We start from the raw sequence: 20,529 nt of genomic DNA, 5'->3' as shown, positions 1-20,529 counted from the left end.
TAGCTTCACACCACTGGTCTTTCATTTAGGGAAGAATATAATCCATGGGTTCTAAGAACATTGCTTTGTATATTAGATAGTTGGTGTTGATCTTATCCTTTTGTATCAACACTTTAGAACTTGTCATCGAAGAAGCAAACTCCACTAATTATGTTAGTATTATAAAGTTGTTCCTATCAAATAAAGAAAAGAGAGAAGCATAACCAAAAAAATGAAAGACAACATCTGAAGTGCAGGATTAAAAAGGTCAGAAGAAATCACATATAAATGGAAATCAAACATGTTCTAAAGTGAGAAGACATATTGGATAAGATGTAAATTATTGGATAGCACTTGTGCACCTTTGGCATCCCAATGTTATATAACATTGGGCAATGAGGGTGTGTCACGTAGCCAATGTAAGGAATGACTAAAGAGGAAGGAGAATATATATATACATGTGAAGTGCAATATATGTGGCACATCTTCATTGGCCAATGTTATAACCAATGTTATATAACATTGGGATTTCAATGGTACACAAGTGTTATCCGTAAATTATTAGTTGAATGCCATTGTTAATATTAAGAGGTTGCTTACATAGAAGAAAAAGAGATATAGATTTACGAAGATAGTTTTTCTAGAATAAAAGAGTATGAATTGTGTTGACTTTTAAAATGTTTTTCTAAAGCTATTTGTCAAAGAGATTTTCTTCTTCTTTTAAATAAAATATTTGAGAAATGGCCGAAAGGGAAAGATAAACAAACAAATACTGGTTCAAAATACACTATTGCTACATCTAGTCTTATTGAATGACTAAATCGATTATAAACTAAGTATTCTTCAATGTTTCCGTTCAGGCTTCATGACTATTCTTTCTCTTCTCCAAGTTGGTTCCACTGGACATCTTTTAGTCTACTCAACATATATGACTCAAAGCCAAATTGTAGTACCAAAGCATTTATAGATTGATGATTTCTGTCTACACTCCAATGTTGTAGTACCAATGCTAAGAAACACCGGTAAATGACAATTTTAATCTTGAATTCCATCGGCAGTTAACTATCGATGAGGTTATATTAGTATTTTTCTGGTGTTTTCTAGCACCCTTTAATGTGAGAACAACAATCTTCCAATAGATTATCGATCCAGACACTTGATAATTTGAACCATTCATATACTTCAATTATTTTAAGTTAAGGTTTTGAAAAGTGTGTTGTTTAAAGTAACAAATGGAAAAGTAGTGAAAATATCAGTTTTGAAAAATGTGTTGGAATTAAGCTTTGTTAATTAATACTCTAATGTATTTTCTTAATCGTAAGTTTTACCTTCACCGATCGCTCTCCATACATCTTGATAAAATAGAATAATGTTCTGATGCTTTGTCTGATTGTAAACCTACTTTAATGTCTAATAATTAACATCTACAAATATTTCTATTCCTCGTCCCTTTGATAAAAAGTACGGTTAAATAATGTTTTTCCCCTGCCATTTGAGCGAGTTTTGAGAACCCCCTGTAAGGTCTATGGACACCTTTGATAAAGCCTACGCCATACCCTCTACCTGCTGATTTCGCCACTCTAGAGGAGAAAGCACATTCTATGTTGCTCCATGCTTTGGATGATCATATCATCACTGAGGTCGCTGAAGAGGATAATGTTGCCAGTCTGTGGTGTAAGCTAGAGAGTCTATACATGACGAAGAGCTTAACCAACAAGTTGCTCTAGAAGCAACGTCTGTTCAGTCTGCGTATGCAGAAAGGTATGTACTTGAGAGAACATCTAGATCAATTGAATTCGATATTATTTGATCTGCATAATATTGATATTAAGATTGATGATGAGGATGTTGCCTTGATTCTGTTAGTTTCTTTACCATTGTCCTATGAGAACTTTAGGGAGTCTTTCATTAGTGGTAAAAATTCACTGTATGTGGAAGAAGTTAGGTATGCCCTTCATATTAGAGAATTGCGACATAGTTGTAATGGCACTGTTTTGGATGGTCAGGATGTTGAGCTAGTAGCAAACAACAATCAAGGATATGGTAAATCAGGGGAAAATAAGTTCTCTAAGAAACCAGTCAGTAGGGGTCTGAATTCGACTGATATTTGCAATTACTATAAGGAGAGGGGGCATTGGAAGAATGAACGTCCCAAGAAGAGGCAGATGCAACAATATAAGGCATCAGGTACGGTCGTTGTTGCCGAGGATGGTACACATTCCGAAGATGATGGTACACATTCCATCGCCTATAACATCCACCACTTTTTCAATAAATGGAACCATGAACTTTGACATATAATCAATAGGGCTCAAAACTGAAATAGTAGTTGGATCCAAAATAGGCTTTGGAACCGGGGTAGGCTAATTTGGAAACCGAGTAGGTGGTGAAAGTGGGGAACGTGATGTTTTACCAAGACGAGCACATTTCCTTTTAGAAAATGATGACGTTGTTGGTGACGGTGACGGTAGACTATCAGGATTTTGGGAATCAACACGCTCCCAAAAAGATGGGATTCGACTAGTTGATGCCCTTTTCTATAGACCTCGCAATATCCACTTTTTTCTTGGCTCCCTTGGCTGGTACTTTTCGTGGTGATGGAGACAACATTATGGTGTCAGGAAATGCCAACTGCCGCTAAACCTCTTTCATTTCTAGATTCATTCGATTAGGGATTTTCTTGAGACGTTCTTGAATACCATTCCACTCCTCCTCGACAGAAAAGCAATCTTCATTACTTTCTTGACCCATACATAACCTATTCCAATGAAGGTGTATCTCATCCAATAAAATAGGCTTGTCGTCACGGATTTTTGTAGCAACAAAGCATGCACATGGTAGCCCATACGATTTCCTTTAAACACAACCACAAATTTCCTTGTCCATACACAATGTTCCCCTACAACGTTCCTCTTCCAAAACAATGTTGCCCAAAGCATATCTAGACATATAACCCCCTAACCAAGAGTAAAAAGTGACATCTTTGAATATCTTCCAATACGGTACAACTCTGACCAAATGATGTTTGTATCACAGTTAACTGCATCACCAGCATATCAAGTATTTTCTCCCAACAAGTACCCAAATCACCCACACTATTGCTCCAATATTTATTTACTAAATCATGAGCCGATTCTACCCTATTGGTGGTTCTGCAACCAAGATATAACACATGGTTTATCCATGCCCTCACTATTTTCTCCTTAACAACATCCAAGGTAGACATGGCATAGGTTAGGAAAATTGGAAAATCATTACAAACATTTTTGAACTCCACTAATGCATTTGAATATAATTCTTGAGTGGGTGTGATTCAATAATAACTTACCACACTCTCATTATCTTCTTAACTACATCACCATGTTTCACCTCTTTCCCATCCTTTTTTGCCATAGGATATCTACAGTCTAAGATGCACCTGACTTTAACATTTTTCTGCACATGAAAGTAACAATTCATTGCAAAACTTTCTGGGAGAACATTTGAAACTGCATTCATCAAAGTCGTATCCTTGTCAGTCACAACCACCTTAGGAACATTCATCCTTGACGTAAGAAGTTTACACATCATTTGTAAAACCCAAACAAAGTTTTCCTCTTTCTCATGCGTCACAAATTCAAAGCCAACCGAATATGTCAAATCGGTCGAGGTGACCCCAACTATCTCAAACATAGGCATCTTGTACATGTTGGTTTGGTAGGTGGAGTCCATAACCAGAACCGTTGGAAAATTGTTAAAAAAACTTAACGGATGTTGGATGAGCGCAAAATATGTCTTCAATAGTAGTACTTTGACCATTTGTTCTTGAGAAATAAACATAATTGTGCTCCTCCAACTTTGAGATTAGAAACTGGAACCCCGTCTTGTCACCTCTGTTTGACTTTCATATTTATTGACGTTCATTATATACTTGCTTGATATTTGTCATACAATCTTGTCTTTTGCTCTTCAAATTTAACAAAATATTTTGTTGGATATTTGTATGTTGGCTTCACTTTTGTATAAAATAAATATTCAAATGAGATGTTGAACATAATGTGCCAACATCCTGGCATGGTTCAGTTGACCTCCACCCTGCCTTGTTTTTCGCACGCGCTATTTTATTTAAGGAATCCACGTCTTTATTCTTGTTGGTCAAGCTACGTGTTTTTAGCACAAGACCGGATCGTTTGGGATTTCCTAAGAATGTGTTATCTACTTAGGAAAGTTTGGAGGTGATCAGGATGTTCCTAATAATGTGCCTACATATTAGGAGTTTCCTTTTCTGGTTCTGTTGTTTGTGAAATGGATCACCGATTGTTCTGGAGCACAACAAAGTGTACTGACCCGTATTTCTTCAGTTTTTAAACAAGACTGGAAGACTTAGAGAATTATTCAAGCCGTCATTTTGAAGAATAGATCATCTAGGGTTTTGAGTCTATTATTTGTGAGCCTTTCGTGTATCATTTTGATGCATGTTTAGGACTGTGTTTTGAGTTGTAAGTTGTGCACTACTCTGAAGCTTTTAAGCAAAGATTTAGGTAGTTTGTTAAACTGCACCAAAGCTGTGACGTTGTACCGAACTGGGTTAACAAACCGACTGTGCCATTTACTTTTGTGTTTTCTGTTTTACTTGTCTTCTGTTAGCTTAATGTTCGAAACATATCATTCAACATTTCTTTCAGTATAACTTGTGTTGAAATATCGTATAGAACATCTTAAGTCTAACGTGCCAGAATTTCATATTTCTTGGATGCACCTTACTCTTGGTCAAGTCATGTACAATCTTTTTGTCATCCTCCTTTAATCTACCCGCAAGCATGTGTCCTTCTAAAGCCGGCTCCATCACATGGTTGTAAACTCCATTAAGAATGTTCAGGTTCCATTCATTTGTTTGCCTACTAAGATATCCACTTACCCATGAACATACACCCACATTTTCTTGAGCCCGTTGTCTCATGTTTCGGTTGTTGGTTAGGTAGGTGGAGTCCATAACCAAAACTGTTGGAAAATTCATAACAACTAAGCGGATGTTGGATGAGCCCAAAATATGTCTTCAATAGTAGTACTTTCATTTTGTGTTATTGAGAAATAAAGATAATTGTGCTCCTCCAACTTTGAGATTAGAAACTGCACCACAGTCTTGTCACCTCTGTTTGACTTCCATATTTGTTGATGTTCATTGTATACTTGCTTGATATTTGTCATGCAATCTTGTCTTTTGCTCTTCAAATTTAACAAAATATTTCTTGGAAGCACCTTACTCTTGGTTAAGTCACATACAATCTTCTTGTCATCCTCCTTTAATCTACCCGCAAGCATGTGTCCTTCTAAAGCCGGCTCCATCACATGGTTGTGAACTCCATTAAGAATGTTCAGTTTCCATTCATTTGTTTGCCTACTAAGATATCCACTTACCATGAACATATACACCCACATTTTCTTGAGCCTGTTGTCCCATGCTTCGTTTTTTTTTTTTTTCCGGCACTTTATGAGCTCCACTCCTTTCACATACTAGTTTCACCATTGGATTGATCAAACTGGATCTTTGTATCACAAATGTAAATCCCGCCTGATTTGCTTGGCGACGTGCCCAATTAAGCAAGTTATCACTATCTTTCCCTTTAACTTCTTCGGGAAAAAACATAGTTTTGTCAAATTCGTTGGCATCAAGTGGGACGACACTGGAGTCAACATATAATGAAGCTTCAACATGTACAAAAGCTCCATCAATATTTGGTTTGGCTTCAACCCTAATCGGTATCACATCTCCAACATTTTCGACAAAATTTGGTTTGGTCTCTCCTGATCATCAATTGTGTTCTCAACTATTACTATAAATATACAACACAAAACTATGAATTAACAACTAACTAATGCATAAACATCAATTGCATAATGAATTAAAACATAAAAAAACACCCAAAAACAAATTTGAAAAACTGGCAGTAGCTTGCGTTTTTTGCAAGTTTCCATCGACAGTTAACTACCGAAATCCATCGGCAGTTAACTACCGGTGCTCCCATGCCTCGGCACTTATGTGTCGATGACCCCATGTCAATGTTTTGCGAAAACTGACAGCAAAAACCCAAAAAACAGCAAAAAATAAAGGGATCAAAAGCAATAATTCCTTTTTTTTACGTCAAAAGTGTGTTGATACCTTCTAGGATTGATGCTTAAATGATTTTGGAGCAAGATTTCATGAAAAAATATTAGATTTTGGAGGTTTAGATGGAAGAGGAAGGGAAGTTGATGATGAAATAGTGAGTAGGAGGAGCAACTGGCTATTTCATCTGATGGAATAGTCCATCGGCACTTAACTGCCGAGGAATTCAAAAAATCGGCGGCAGTTAACTGCCGTGGAATAGTGAAACTGGCGGCAGTTAACTGCCGAGGGGTATTATGATAATTTAATGGTGTGTTTCAGCCTTATTAAGTGTGTGAACAACAAATTTTTTTACTTATTCCACCCGGTAGTTTTCTTTTTAACATTTGTATAATTTATGTTAGAATCTTTTGTTGTAACCTTTGGATATTGGTGATACTATTTTTATCTTATGTTTCACATGCTTACATAATCTTAAGGATGAAATTTTTGAGAATATTTGAGGGTGCGTGAGAAGAGAAAATGGTGGGAAAATAAAATTTCAAGAAAAGAAAAAAAAAACAATCTTGCCTTAAAAAAATACTTACTTTCTTTGCCTACCTAGACATATATTTTTACAAGTGAAAAACTACTTTTCTCAGGGAAGTAAAAAACCACCTTTTTATTACGCAGCCAAAGATCTCTAAAAAAAATTACACAACCAAGTTATTATATATTCATTTTTATTTTTCTATAAAAATATTTATTACTTTTTTTATAGCAAAATAATATTTATTAATTTTAAATTATGATTTGCATTATTTATTTATTATTTTATCCGATTTATCCAGTTGAATCGATTCATTAAATTATAACTTGTAGTTTTTGTCGGTTTGATGTTTGGTCTAGTTTTTAGAACGTTGGTATAGGGGGAAAATACACATTTTTTATGGTCTTTTAGATGGATAAACCGATTTAACGCAAAATTTTAATACTTTACCAAAATAAATTTGGATAATGTTCAGTTTAACAAAAAAGGTATGGGTGATATGATTAACTTATCCAATTTATTCATGTTGTTCGATCAATGGTTCAGTTGTTTGATTAGTGACCTCATGAACGAGTGTCTTTATCGAATCAATGACAGGGTTGATTTTTAAAATATTGATAATGCTCTTAATCCATGATTGAGATCTCAATCTGATTTAACACCTCTATAATTTTTTAAAAGACCAAGTATTTTGATTTTATTTTGGTTTATTTATTTGATTTAAACAATGACATGGTGATTCAATAAATGACAGAATATCTTTGTCAAGAAAGATATTTATCATTATTTAATTTAAAAATGGTATACATTGTGGTTAAACCAGTGACCACGTTGTTTGATCTCATTTTAATGTTCGGTTTAATTTTGATTATCTTAGATTAGAGACAGAAAAATTTGAATGATAAAATTCGTTTTATTAATTTAAAGAGAAATGATAACTTACACAAAATCAACACCATGGGTAGTTTTGACATTTCCACCTTAAATCCAGGGCAGTTTGGTAAAAATACTACCACCCTCTTCTTTCTCTCCTCTCTGTGTCGTCCCACTTCTTTCTTCTTCCTGTTTTCCGTTCGATTACCCACCACGACCTTCACCCATTTCCGATCTCGTCGGTGCCTTGAACCAACGACCACCTATTCTCTCTTCTCTATCGCTGCCTGCCGGATTCTCATCGTGATGGACTCTCTTCTCTCTCTCACTGGCGAAGGATGGCAGTGATGATGGTGGTATGTGAACATCAAGGAGGGACTCTGAGAAGAGGACTGAAAAGTGTTGGTGGTGCTGCTGTGTACGGAGATCGAAGTGGATATGAGGAGAGGGATGGTGGTTGTGTGATAAATACGAGTGGATCGAACGAGAGGGAGAGGAATGGTGGTGACGCTATGAATGGAGAAGAAGGCTGACGGCATAACGACGACAGTTGCGGTGGCTGGAGAGAGAGAGAGAGAGAGAGAGAGAGAGAGAGAGAGAGAGAGAGAGAGAGAGAGAGAGAGCAGGATTGATGGTGGTGAAAGGTGATAGAAAGGAAGCTGTAGATGGAGGGAGAGAAGAGAGAGAAAAAGGGAAGAAGAAAAACAAATAAAATAAAAAGTAAAAAGGAAAAATACGTATTAAAATACGATGGTGTCTGTATTGTGTTTAATTTTTTTGCGTTCACTTATCATAACAGTAATTTAAAAGGGTGGAAACACCTACTTAAATAAGGAGTGAATACAAACAAAAAAAAAAAATGTATTTTTATGTTGTGTTTGAAAATGGAAAAGGGTGAAATGAGAAAATAATTGATTCATCCATTGTATTTCAAGAGTTCGATCTCCGTGAGTTGGTAGAGATATTGAGGTTGGAGTTCCAACCTCGGACACACCACTTTTCCACATTTAAAATGTGTGAGCTCTAACAATTAGACTACTTGACAAAAAAAAAGTTCATTTGTTATTAATTAAAATTAAAATTAGAACCATTTTGATATAATTAATCTATATATATTATTTTTTTAAAAGTTGTCAAAAACATCATAAACCGTTTTATATTTGTTTTTAAATGAGTACCTATAAATTATTTTCACAAAAAATAATTATATTAAATTTTAGGGATTGCGATTGACTGCTGCAGTTATAAAAATGATGCAGTCACACAGTTAAACCAAACATAGCTATCTGATCTAATCGACGGTTATGATTCAAATTTCTCTAGTTTTTCTACTTTAAACCCATTACACAGCGATGGGTTCAGATTGTCTCCTGTTGATTTTTTCTCCAGTTTCTCCTGTGAATGAATCTCAGCCCTCCATTTGTTTTATTGACAGATCAATGGATATGAACAAAAACACATAAATGTGATGTCGTTTCTATTCCTTTACCTCACAAACCCATCTCAGTCCTACTACCTGTTCACGAGAAGCAAAAGTTGCAACTCCATAACTCAGTTTTTTGTTTTCCCATTCTCTATGTTTAATTTTTTGTCTTCAGTTTTTTGATAGGATTGTTTGATTGCTTCCATTTTCTTATCAACATCAATTGATTCCTTTCTTGCTGATTATTATTTATTGAGTAACCCCCATCACCCTTTTCTTCCTAAAGTTTCAACCTTTTTATATATTTTCAGTAATATATAACAATTAGTTAATGACTTTGAGTCAAAAGGGTTGTTTCAAAATAATGAATTGATATTTTTCGACACATTAGACACGACACTGACACGTAGGGACCTATGAAGCACTGACACGAACACCAGACATGCACATTGACACCGATAATTATTTGAAGGAAAAAGAAAAAACAAAAAAGACATAATCAATTGTAATCATGTGTCAGACACTGACACATGATGGATACCCGACACATCTTTGATCATAAGTGTTGGTGCTACATAAGTAGAGACCATGTGATAATTTATGAAAATCGAAGTGATTGAGTGTGACTACTTGAGTTGGTGTTGTGTAAGTGTGCAAGTGTTGGACATTAGACACGTCTTCAATCTGAAGTTTTTGTGCTAGATAGGTAAAATTGTATTGATGGTTTATAATATTCTTTATTTCCATTGTATTCTTCGTGTATTTTTTTTAGAGCAGTCAATAAGTAAAGATGCAAGTTTGTTTAACATATTTTATATAGAAGTACTGAATTGTTATCCCAATTTCGTCGAGCTTAAAAGGTATAACTTGGGTATGAAATTCTCTGTGCGTATGTTATATACGGACTTATTTTAGTTGAGAAATTTGGCAACAATGTTAGGAAATATAGTATAGGAATTAGTAGTGAAATATTCAGTGACATGGGACAAGAGGTAAAACAATAGTAATTAATTTATTGCAAGAGGCGGGATATAGTGTCGCGAAACCGTCAGTATTATGCACATTACATCTCAGAGACTTGCATACAATTGTATCCATGCTTGTTTGTTTGTAGTTGTTTGTAAATGTTTCTAAAAGTAGAATAATCTAGGGTTTTGTTTGACTTTTCTACAGTTCATTGTTATGTATGTTTCTATGTTACATGGTAATCATTTAGGCATTATTGGAACAGTCTAAAAATGTGTATCAACTTTAGACCATATTCTAGTTTTCTCTAATAATATGCAGCAATTTCAGCATACACTCTAACGCTATCTCCAACAACCTCTTCATTATTGGAACCCTTGTGAATTTCAACCAATCACGATGATAGTGTTGGAGATAGTGTGTCGCTAGCACTCGTTATTTAAGTTTATTGTCAATGTCTGTCTGTGTAATGTTTAGTAAGCCCATGGACTAATACTTAGAATTTGGTGTTTTTACAGCATTGGCGTCCACTTAATAGTAAAGGAGGTTATGATCATGATAATGATGATGGTGACAATGACGTTGAAGATGAAGATGACACAGATTTTATGGGGTTTGAGAAAGCTGCTGCCTTTGCTAATCCAGTATAAAGGAAGAAAACAAAGGGTATGGATTTTGGGAAATGGAGAGAGTTTACTCAAGATGATAAATCTTTCTTAGGCAAGGATTTGGAAAAAGACGTATCAAGCTATGGCCCGACTACAGGGAGAAAGAAGAATGAAAATGGTGGTAAGAACACATCCAAGAAAATCTCATCTTATTCAGATGGTAGTGTTTTTGCTTCTATGGAAGTCGATGCGAAGCCACAGTTAGTTAAATTAGATGGTGGTTTTATCAATTCAGCCACTTCCATGGAATTAGATACTTCAAATAAGGATGACAAGAAAGAAGTATTTGCAGCTGAGCGGGACAAGATTTTTTCCGACAGAATGACTGATCACAGTTCCACGTCTGAAAAAAACTACTTCATGCATGAACAAGAGTCGACGTCTCTTGAGAATGAAATTGATTCTGAGAATCGAGCTCGTATCCAACAAATGTCAACTGAGGAGATTGAAGAAGCCAAGGCTGATATAATGGAGAAGATAAGTCCTGCGTTATTGAAAGTGCTGCAAAAAAGAGGGAAGGAGAAATTGAAGAAACCCAATAGTTTAAAATCAGAAGTGGGTGCTGTCACCGAATCTGTTAATCAACAAGTTCAGATTACTCAAGGAGCTAAACATTTGCAGACAGAGGATGACATCTCCCATACCATAATGGCACCACCATCCAAAAAACAGCTAGATGATAAGAATGTTAGTGGAAAGACTTCAACCACCACAAGTAGTAGCTCATGGAATGCTTGGAGCAATAGAGTTGAGGCCATTAGGGAGTTACGATTTTCATTGGCTGGGGATGTTGTCGATACTGAACAGGAGCCTGTGTATGGTATGACTTCATTCATCCTTTTTAGGTTTCTTTGTCCAGCTTTTGAGTTCTAATGTCAAACTAATGCTATATATGATCCTTGCATTTCTAACTGCATCACAATCTTAGTTGTGGCTAGATATATCTGTAACTTCTAATAATATCAACGATTGTGATGTAACCGTAGACACACGTTAGAACCTTGAACCCTGCATATATAGATTCAAAACCTTGTATATATAGATATAAATATAGGATGTTCCTTGTTTTGTTTTTCAGGTATCTATTAAATAAATGCTCCGCTGGTGATAATATGCAATCTTAATTGTAGATATGGGCCCTTCTTTATTTGGTATTTTGATCATGTGGGAAACTAATACACAGCTATTGATAATATGTATTTTTAATGTTTGAATCCTTATCTTGATAAAACCATTTTTTCCCCAACTTACGCAGTTCAGTTTTTCCAACAATCTGTGGTCATTTTTTAATTGTCACTTTTAAATGCATATGAACTAAAAATAGTTGGCATTTCTGTGTGACCTTGAGAGGTTTAGATAAATGACTTTGCAAGGTCACAGGCTGTCTGTGAGCATCGAGTGAATTATGCCCCCTTGTTATCTTTAGGCTAGAAGTTAGAATATTTATTACGTCGCACTCTATACTATGGTTTCCTAGTGGTTTCCTTTGCTTTCTAATATTTCAAGTTCATAGACCACATTGTTTGGTTATTGTTCTATATACGTCATGTCAGATGTTAACATTTGTGAGAATAAAGTTGGAGCCGTGAATATAAATTTTCTGTTAGGAATAATATCCGTCAGATGTTAGTGTGTGCTGAATATTAATTGGTATCCTGATTATTCTGCTACTGCTAATAAAATGAATATAAATATAAATTTTTAATTTTCTTTGTATGACAATTCTTGTTATGATGCAGATAATATCGCTGAACGTGACTATTTGAGAACCGAGGGAGATCCTGGTGCAGCTGGTTATACAATTAAAGAAGCACTGGAAATTACTAGAAGTGTGGTATGTTATGTGATGTATCTTTTAGTTGGATGTGATTGGGGTGGATTCACATTTCTTAGTGCAAACTAATAAATAAAATCTATAATATTTTCCACTTGGTAACATATTTTCTGCAAAATGTTATTTTTTTAAGATTCCTGGACAAAGAGCCCTTGGATTGCATCTCCTTTCATCCGTTCTTGACAAGGCACTATGCTATATTTGTAAAGACAGAACTGAAAATATGACAAAAAAGGGGAACAAAGTCGACAAATCAGTTGACTGGGAGGCTGTTTGGACTTATGCACTTGGTCCTCAACCAGAGCTTGCTTTATCACTTAGGTAATTTTTGTTTTAGGCCTAAGTTGTTGGTCTCATCATCTACTCTTAACTGTCGACTGAAATGCCTGTTTATATATATAGTGAAATTATTATGATTCTGTTTCCTCTGTAGATTATATACTTGTATATATATTTTTTCAAATCTCCTTGTAAACATTTGTGAAAGTATTCATGTTAAACTGGCTTAGAGTTAGAGCTCAAAAGTGCATCAAAGAAGCAGCATCCTTCTTGACCTGTCACGTGACTATTTTGTTGACAAGTCCCTTAATATCTGGAGCTTGAAATTGTTTCATTTGTTATTTTTTCCATTTTATTTAGCTGTTTTTCTTATCATGCTCTCCTTCCGTCATCCTCTCTCTCTATGTTGTATTCTTTCTTGCCAATGTGTCTTTCACCTAACCGTTAGGTCTGGTATGTATAGATTGGCTGACTCCTGAAATCACCCCACCATCAAAGTTTCCAATGTCCAACAGCTTCTACAAGTGCCTTTTATGATTTGTTTTCATATTTGATCAGAATTTAGAGTCTAGTATCAGTATGAATAAGGAACTGTATTTTGTCTCTCATAAATCATTACACACCATATGTCAAATAAAAAATTCTAAATTTTTAATTCATAGTTTGGTTCTCTCTATTCCTCTTATAATTTCAACAATTTTCGTTATCTCAAGATGAATTCTTATGCACACAAGTTTTTGCTATCTGTGTCCAAAAGTCAAATTGGATGATTGAGAATCTAGATTGCTTACTTGATTCAAGCCTTTTATTGTCATGCAGTTAATAACAAGGATACATGTCGGTGATCCTTTAAAGGACTTTTGTTAAGCTACTAATTGCAAAATAATGTTATCCTAAATGATAACTCTATCTTGCCATTATGTATAAATTTTGCAATTAGATTGTACTGTTATGTTTTGATGCATTTGCTATCTGAGTAGCTTTGCCTTTTGATAAATAGCCACTGATGAATACTTAAAATCTTTTTAGTTTTATAGGCATATAATTACATTTCCCATTATATGGGCTTCTTGTAATGGCCTTGTGTCTGATTTTTCAGGATGTGACTTGATGATAACCATAATTCTGTGGTGTTGGCCTGTGCAAAGGTTGTTCAATCTGCATTGAGTTGTGATGTGAATGAGAACTACTTTGATATATCAGAGGTAAACATGGTTTGTATATTTATAAATTTAATCTTATACTGTTATTCCGTGTTACAAATTATATTCATCTGTAATTCTTTTACTTCCAGAACATGGCAACTTATGACAAAGATATTTGCACAGCTCCGGTTTTCAGGAGCAGACCAGATATTTCTCTTGGATTCCTTCAGGGGGGATACTGGAAGTACAGTGCAAAACCTTCTAATATTCAACCTTTTAGCGAGGATTCTATGGATAATGAGAGTGACGATAAACACACGATTCAAGATGATGTATTTGTTGCTGGACAAGATTTTACGGCCGGTCTAGTTCGCATGGGGATCCTTCCTAGACTTCGTTATCTTTTGGAGGTAAAAAATAATTATTCACGATGAAACATTTCATGTCATAAGATTTTTGTAGAAAGACACTTAGAATTTGGGTTAGGTCTAACTTAATCCTAAAAGCTAGCTCAAGTGGCGAGGATTGTCCAAATTTTATAATAAAAACGTTGATTTTATCTGTTGTCGATGTGTGATCTCAATACACCCCGTCATGCTCAGGATTAGACATCTGAAGTGTGAACAAATGCAAGATCCCCAATAACAGATCTAAAACAGACTCTGATACTATCTTAGATGTTGGCCTAGGCTTAACACAAACCTGAAAGCTAGTTCAATGGGGGAGGATTGCCTCAATTTCATTAGGAAAATGTTGTCCATATCAGTAGTTTCTGCTTTAGAGTCTGTAAATTTCAATGCCAAACTCATTATTTCCTATGGTTGCAGACAGATCCTACTGCAGCTTTGGAAGAATGTATTGTTTCTATACTGATTGCCATAGTAAGGCATTCACCTTCATGTGCTAATGCAGTGCTGAAGTGCGAAAGACTTATTCAGACAATTGTGCAAAGATTTACTGTTGGCAATTTTGAAATTCGATCTTCCATGATAAAATCTGTAAAACTCTTGAAGGTGAGTGATAATTTTAATTCCATTTTATAGATTGCTTCATATATGTATTATTTTCTTGTTATGTTTGTTAAATTATTTTTGTATTTGCAGTTAGAGAATCATCACTAATGTTTCATTTGATTTTGGAAAAGGTCTTGGCTCGTTTGGACCGCAAAACTTGTTTAGAGTTTATAAAGAATGGGTACTTCAATGCCATGACTTGGAACTTATATCAACTTCCTTTGTCCATTGACGACTGGCTAAAGTTAGGGAAGGAAAAATGTAAACTCAAGTCTGCACTGACCATTGAACAATTGCGTTTCTGGAGGGTCTGCATTCGATATGGATATTGTGTGTCTCACTTCTCCAAGATATTCCCTGCCTTGTGTTTTTGGTTGGATCTTCCTTCATTTGAAAAGCTTACAAAAAATAATGTTCTGAACGAATCTACTTGCATATCTAGGGAGGCATATCTTGTTTTGGAGTCTTTGGCCGAAAGACTTCGAAATTTATTTTCGCAACAGTGTCTAACAAATCAACATCCCGAGTCCACTGATGATGCAGAGTTCTGGTCTTGGAGCTATGTTGGTCCGATGGTTGACTTAGCCATAAAGTGGATTGCAAGAAGAAGTGATCCAGAAGTATATAAATTGTTCGAGGGACAGGAAGAAGGGGTGAATCACTTCACTTTAGGAGATCTCTCGTCAACTCCTTTGCTATGGGTGTACGCAGCTGTGACTCATATGCTTTTCAGAGTTCTTGAAAAGGTGACATTGGGGGATGCTATCAGCCTACAGGAAGCTAATGGGCATGTGCCATGGCTTCCGAAATTTGTCCCAAAGATTGGACTTGAGTTGATCAATTATTGGCATTTGGGCTTTTCAGTTGCCTCTGTGACAAAATCCGGAAGAGATTCTGGTGATGAATCTTTTATGAAGGAACTGATTCATTTGAGGCAGAAGGGGGATATTGAAATGTCATTGGCATCAACCTGTTGTCTAAATGGAATAATCAATGTTATTACTAAAATTGATAACCTGATAAGGTCTGCCAAGACTGGCATTTGTAATCCCCCAGTCACAGAACAAAGTCTATCGAAAGAAGGAAAAGTGCTTGAGGAAGGCATAGTTAGTAGGTGTTTGGTTGAATTAAGGTCTATGCTTGATGTTTTCACGTTTTCAGCTTCTTCAGGGTGGCAGCGAATGCAGTCCATTGAAATATTCGGCAGAGGAGGACCAGCTCCAGGCATGGGAGTTGGATGGGGTGCCCATGGTGGAGGATTTTGGTCAAAAACAGTTTTACCCGTAAAAACAGATGCTAGATTGCTTGTCTGTTTGCTGCAAATTTTTGAAAATACATCTAATGATGCTCCCGAAACTGAACAAATGACCTTCTCCATGCAACAAGTTAACACTGCATTGGGATTATGTTTAACTGCAGGACCTGCGGATATGGTTGTTATAGAGAAGACATTGGATCTATTGTTCCATGTCTCTATTTTGAAGTACCTTGACCTCTGTATACAGAATTTTCTCCTTAACAGGAGGGGTAAAGCCTTTGGGTGGAAATATGAAGATGACGACTACATGCACTTCAGTCGGATGTTATCATCTCATTTCAGGAGCAGATGGTTATCTGTAAGGGTGAAGTCTAAAGCTGTGGATGGCAGTAGTTCTTCTGGCGTTAAGGCCACTCCAAAAGCCGATGTGCGTTTGGATACGATATATGAAGACTCAGATATGTCTTCTACAACAAGTCCTTGCTGTAATTCTTTGATGATAGAATGGGCTCGACAGAACCTACCACTTCCGGTCCACTTTTACCTTAGTCCAATCTCAACAATTCCCCTTACCAAGCGAGCTGGTCCTCAAAAAGTTGGTAGTGTACATAACCCACATGATCCCGCTAATTTGCTTGAAGTGGCCAAATGTGGACTTTTCTTTGTTTTAGGCATTGAAACAATGTCCAGTTTTATAGGAACTGGCATTCCTTCTCCTATTCAGCGTGTATCATTGACATGGAAGTTACATTCATTATCTGTCAATTTCCTTGTTGGAATGGAAATACTGGAACAAGATCAGGGCAGGGAAACTTTTGAAGCTTTACAGGATCTTTACGGTGAGCTTCTTGATAAGGAGAGGTTTAACCAAAATAAAGAAGCTATTTCGGATGATAAAAAGCATATTGAGTTCCTGAGGTTCAAATCCGATATTCACGAAAGTTACTCGACATTTATTGAAGAACTTGTAGAGCAGTTTTCTTCCATATCTTACGGTGATCTAATTTTTGGACGGCAAGTTTCAGTATATTTACACTGCTGTGTTGAAAGTTCTATTCGACTTGCCACCTGGAATACACTGTCTAATGCTCGTGTTCTTGAACTTTTGCCTCCTTTAGAGAAATGTTTTTCTGGCGCTGAAGGATATCTTGAACCTGCAGAGGTAAACAATTAATTCTCAGTTATTTTACTACGGAACATTGTCTACACATAATATATCTTATGCTTTTGATACCCGTTCTTTTTTTAAAATCGAAGATATAAATGTCATTTGTATGTTGTATGTTGTCATGATTATAATTTATTGAAAATTTGTGTTTAAAGTGTGGTTTAAAACATAGAACATCTGCTACAGAGTACAGTAGACTTTTATTTTTTCTTGTATTGAAGCTAAAATCGGTAAAAGAAAAAAGTTTTTGGGTGAATTTTTTAAAGTGTTCAAAGAATTTTATATATAAACATCTGGTATCTCAGTTAGATATAGCTGTTGGGGTGGTATTTAATAATGAACTTGAAGAGTATTCTAAGGATGAGTAGAATAATGAAGATCTGGACGACGAAACAATCATCAATGATTCATAGGCCCAACCACAAATAGGGAATATGGAAATTGCATTACACTAGAGGTTATTGCCTTTGTATCAGTGATCTCTAGATACCATGTTGAGAGAGAAATAAGTGGGTGACATATGTTGAATATTGTGTTTCAACTAACATGTATCACATAATATGGGAAATATTATTCTCATTTACATAGCATGATACGATATGATATGCCTTTGCAATATTCCTAAAAAATAAATACAAAGATCATAATATATTTTTAAAAGTCTCTTTGCACCAAACACGCACATATCAATAGGGTGTATCTTTTGTGACATGTTTTTTTGTAGTGAAGAATTCTAAGGCTGTATCTTTCGTGTTTTTTTAAGTTCGACACTAACATGAAAGGCTTGTCAAGCAAGTTATCATACAAGGAATGTGAATTGCTCTGTTTTCTGTAACTCTTATTTTTCTTCTGTTAATGTTATCTGTAATTTCTTTTAGTAGCAACAATTGGAATCTAATGGTTAGGGCAGTTGGAACAATTTTCTTTTCACATTAATATGTAAGATGGGTCCACTGGCATAATTTAAACTGGCAGTGTATACAAGTCATTCATTGGATATACTGGATTTCTATCAAACATTCGTAACGTACTGTTCCGCTGCAGGATAATGAAGAGATCTTGGAGGCTTATGCTAAGTCATGGGTTTCTGATGCCCTTGACAGGGCTGAGATTCGAGGATCAGTTTCATATACTATGGCTGTCCATCACCTTTCCTCATTCATATTTAATGCTTGTCCTGTGGATAAGTTATTGCTGCGCAACAATCTTGTTAGGTCTCTCTTGAGAGATTATGCTGGGAAGCAGCAACATGAGGTGAGCATGTTTTGAATGCTTTTTACCTGATGGATGGATGGATGTATGGTTACTTAGAGAAATTTCCATTCAAATCTGTGCTGCCAAACATGTATCAAGTAAATGTTGTGTGTTTGCGTGTGTTTGCCATGGATGAAAGTGGAAGATAAGATTACGATGTAATCTTATTCGTCCTTACTTTAGAGCTGTGCTATTTTGATACAAAATGAAACAATTTTTGACAATTTATGCAGTTCAAGTATATGGTTAATAATGTTCAGTGGATGGCTAATGGATATAACAAGGTATCACAACTCATTAGTCGTCTACTGAACACAAGTAACAATGATTTTGAAAGTCATTTACCACGATTTTCTAGTGTATATTAGAACATAAATCACAGTTGATAGATATCATGTATATTTCAACACCTGAAAATCATTATATTTGAACAAAATTTGAATGATTAATGGATATCATGTATGTGGATTGGGAATCGTGGTTAGCTAATGTTTGTGGATAGGGAATGAGTTGCAATAACATTTGAACACAAATGATTAATGGATATCACGTATATATGGAAACCTTAAAATCGTGGTTAGCTAATGTTTGTGGATAGTGAATGAGTTGCAATACGTTGCTATTATTTCTCTATTTTATTGAGGCATCTGCATATACTTGCATGATGGTGTAGTCGGCCTTGTACTATATGCAACCGTTACTGACAGAATTTCTGTTACAGGGAATGTTAATGAACCTCATTTCGCATAACAGGCAATCAACATCTAACATGGATGAGCAGCTGGATGGTCTACTGCATGAAGAGAGCTGGTTGGAGTCCAGGATGAAAGTATTGATTGAGGCATGTGAGGGAAATTCCTCGCTTCTGATCCAGGTAAAGAAGTTGAAGGATGCTGCAGAGAAAAATTCCTTGTGAAGTATACAAGCATGTAAATATAGGTCACTCAGAAAGAGCAACAAAGGGTATTAAATTTTGTAAGTGGATTCTCTCAAATGTTACTGATTGGAGTGTAGTGACATTTTGTATTCCATGATTGACTGGTTTGGCTATGAAGATTGTTACTGTAGTAAAAAAAAAGGTTTCATATAGATGAGCTGAAGAATGTTACTGAATTGGCATAAACATATTACTTCATTCTTACTCTTCAGTCTTCATATGAATGGCACATGAATACAATTCATCATTCTTCATTTGCGCAGCAGATGAAAGCCTTAATGAGAACTAATTCCTTATTTTTCATTAGCTTATTATGCCAAAAAGAAAAAGATTGTTTATGCATAATTATTTGGATTTGATTCCTATCAAAATTTTCTCAATATTATAAAGGTTATTCAAATGAAAGATAGGGAAGTAACTAGGGAGGTCTAAATCCAGCTGAGGCAAGACCGTTTTAAATTTAGTGACAATATTAAAATTATTGTATATTTAAACTTTGTTTCGAAGATATTTAAACGTTCTCATATTTCTTTTTAATTTGATTTTAAGGTGATTTCCGTTCAAAATTAGGTTTCATATTTTATTTTATTTTATTTTTAGAAAATTCAAAACAAATATTTAAATGTGATTTCACGACGCCAAAAATACTGTTAGATGTATTTTAATATTTAAACTAGTGTTCCTAAAACAAACTAAAACGATGTTTTAAATGTTTTTTAAGAAAAACATAAGCGAACTAAAGCGTAGCCAATCCCCAGTTTATGTTTTTTTTTTTGACAAAAACAAAAGATATTCATTCATTCAAATTAGTAGAGTACATCGATACAATGAAAATTCGCTAAAAACAAAAAAGAATGAATCTGTGAACAAACTCACAACATCCATGTTAATAGCATAAAACGACAAAGTACTAAAGTCTACACATATGACTATATTTAAGTCTCCGAAATATCCATGTCTCCGGATCTGCAACGTTGAAGACTCCAAAGTCATTGATTTGATCTGCACTGGATTGAAGCTGATCTGACAATCTGAACCGAACAAATACCTGAACGAAACAAGAAAGGCAAACAACGTCGCACAAAGACGACGAACAAAACAACGTCGCACTAAGACGA

The 20,529-nt window shown here is 35.3% G+C and overlaps 2 protein-coding genes across 2 annotated transcripts; both read left to right on the top strand.

Annotated features, from left to right (window-relative positions):
* Positions 1–10,358: 10,358 nt before the first annotated feature.
* Positions 10,359–13,833, top strand: LOC120580537 (transcriptional elongation regulator MINIYO-like). Its single transcript, XM_039834290.1, has 4 exons — positions 10,359–11,343; positions 12,263–12,357; positions 12,491–12,678; positions 13,736–13,833. The coding sequence occupies exons 1-4, from the start codon at positions 10,524–10,526 to the stop codon at positions 13,740–13,742; spliced, it is 1,110 nt and encodes a 369-aa protein (XP_039690224.1). The 5' UTR covers positions 10,359–10,523; the 3' UTR covers positions 13,743–13,833.
* Positions 13,749–19,676, top strand: LOC120580536 (transcriptional elongation regulator MINIYO). Its single transcript, XM_039834289.1, has 6 exons — positions 13,749–13,841; positions 13,931–14,191; positions 14,609–14,794; positions 14,926–17,214; positions 18,265–18,474; positions 19,196–19,676. Exons 2-6 carry the CDS (start codon positions 13,934–13,936, stop codon positions 19,388–19,390), a joined length of 3,138 nt encoding a protein of 1,045 aa, XP_039690223.1. The 5' UTR covers positions 13,749–13,841; positions 13,931–13,933; the 3' UTR covers positions 19,391–19,676.
* Positions 19,677–20,529: the final 853 nt, after the last annotated feature.

This window comes from Medicago truncatula, chromosome 5, assembly GCF_003473485.1.
Source record: "Medicago truncatula cultivar Jemalong A17 chromosome 5, MtrunA17r5.0-ANR, whole genome shotgun sequence".
In the NCBI taxonomy this organism is placed as follows: domain Eukaryota; kingdom Viridiplantae; phylum Streptophyta; class Magnoliopsida; order Fabales; family Fabaceae; genus Medicago; species Medicago truncatula.
This window is presented reverse-complemented; position numbering and strand designations above follow the sequence as displayed.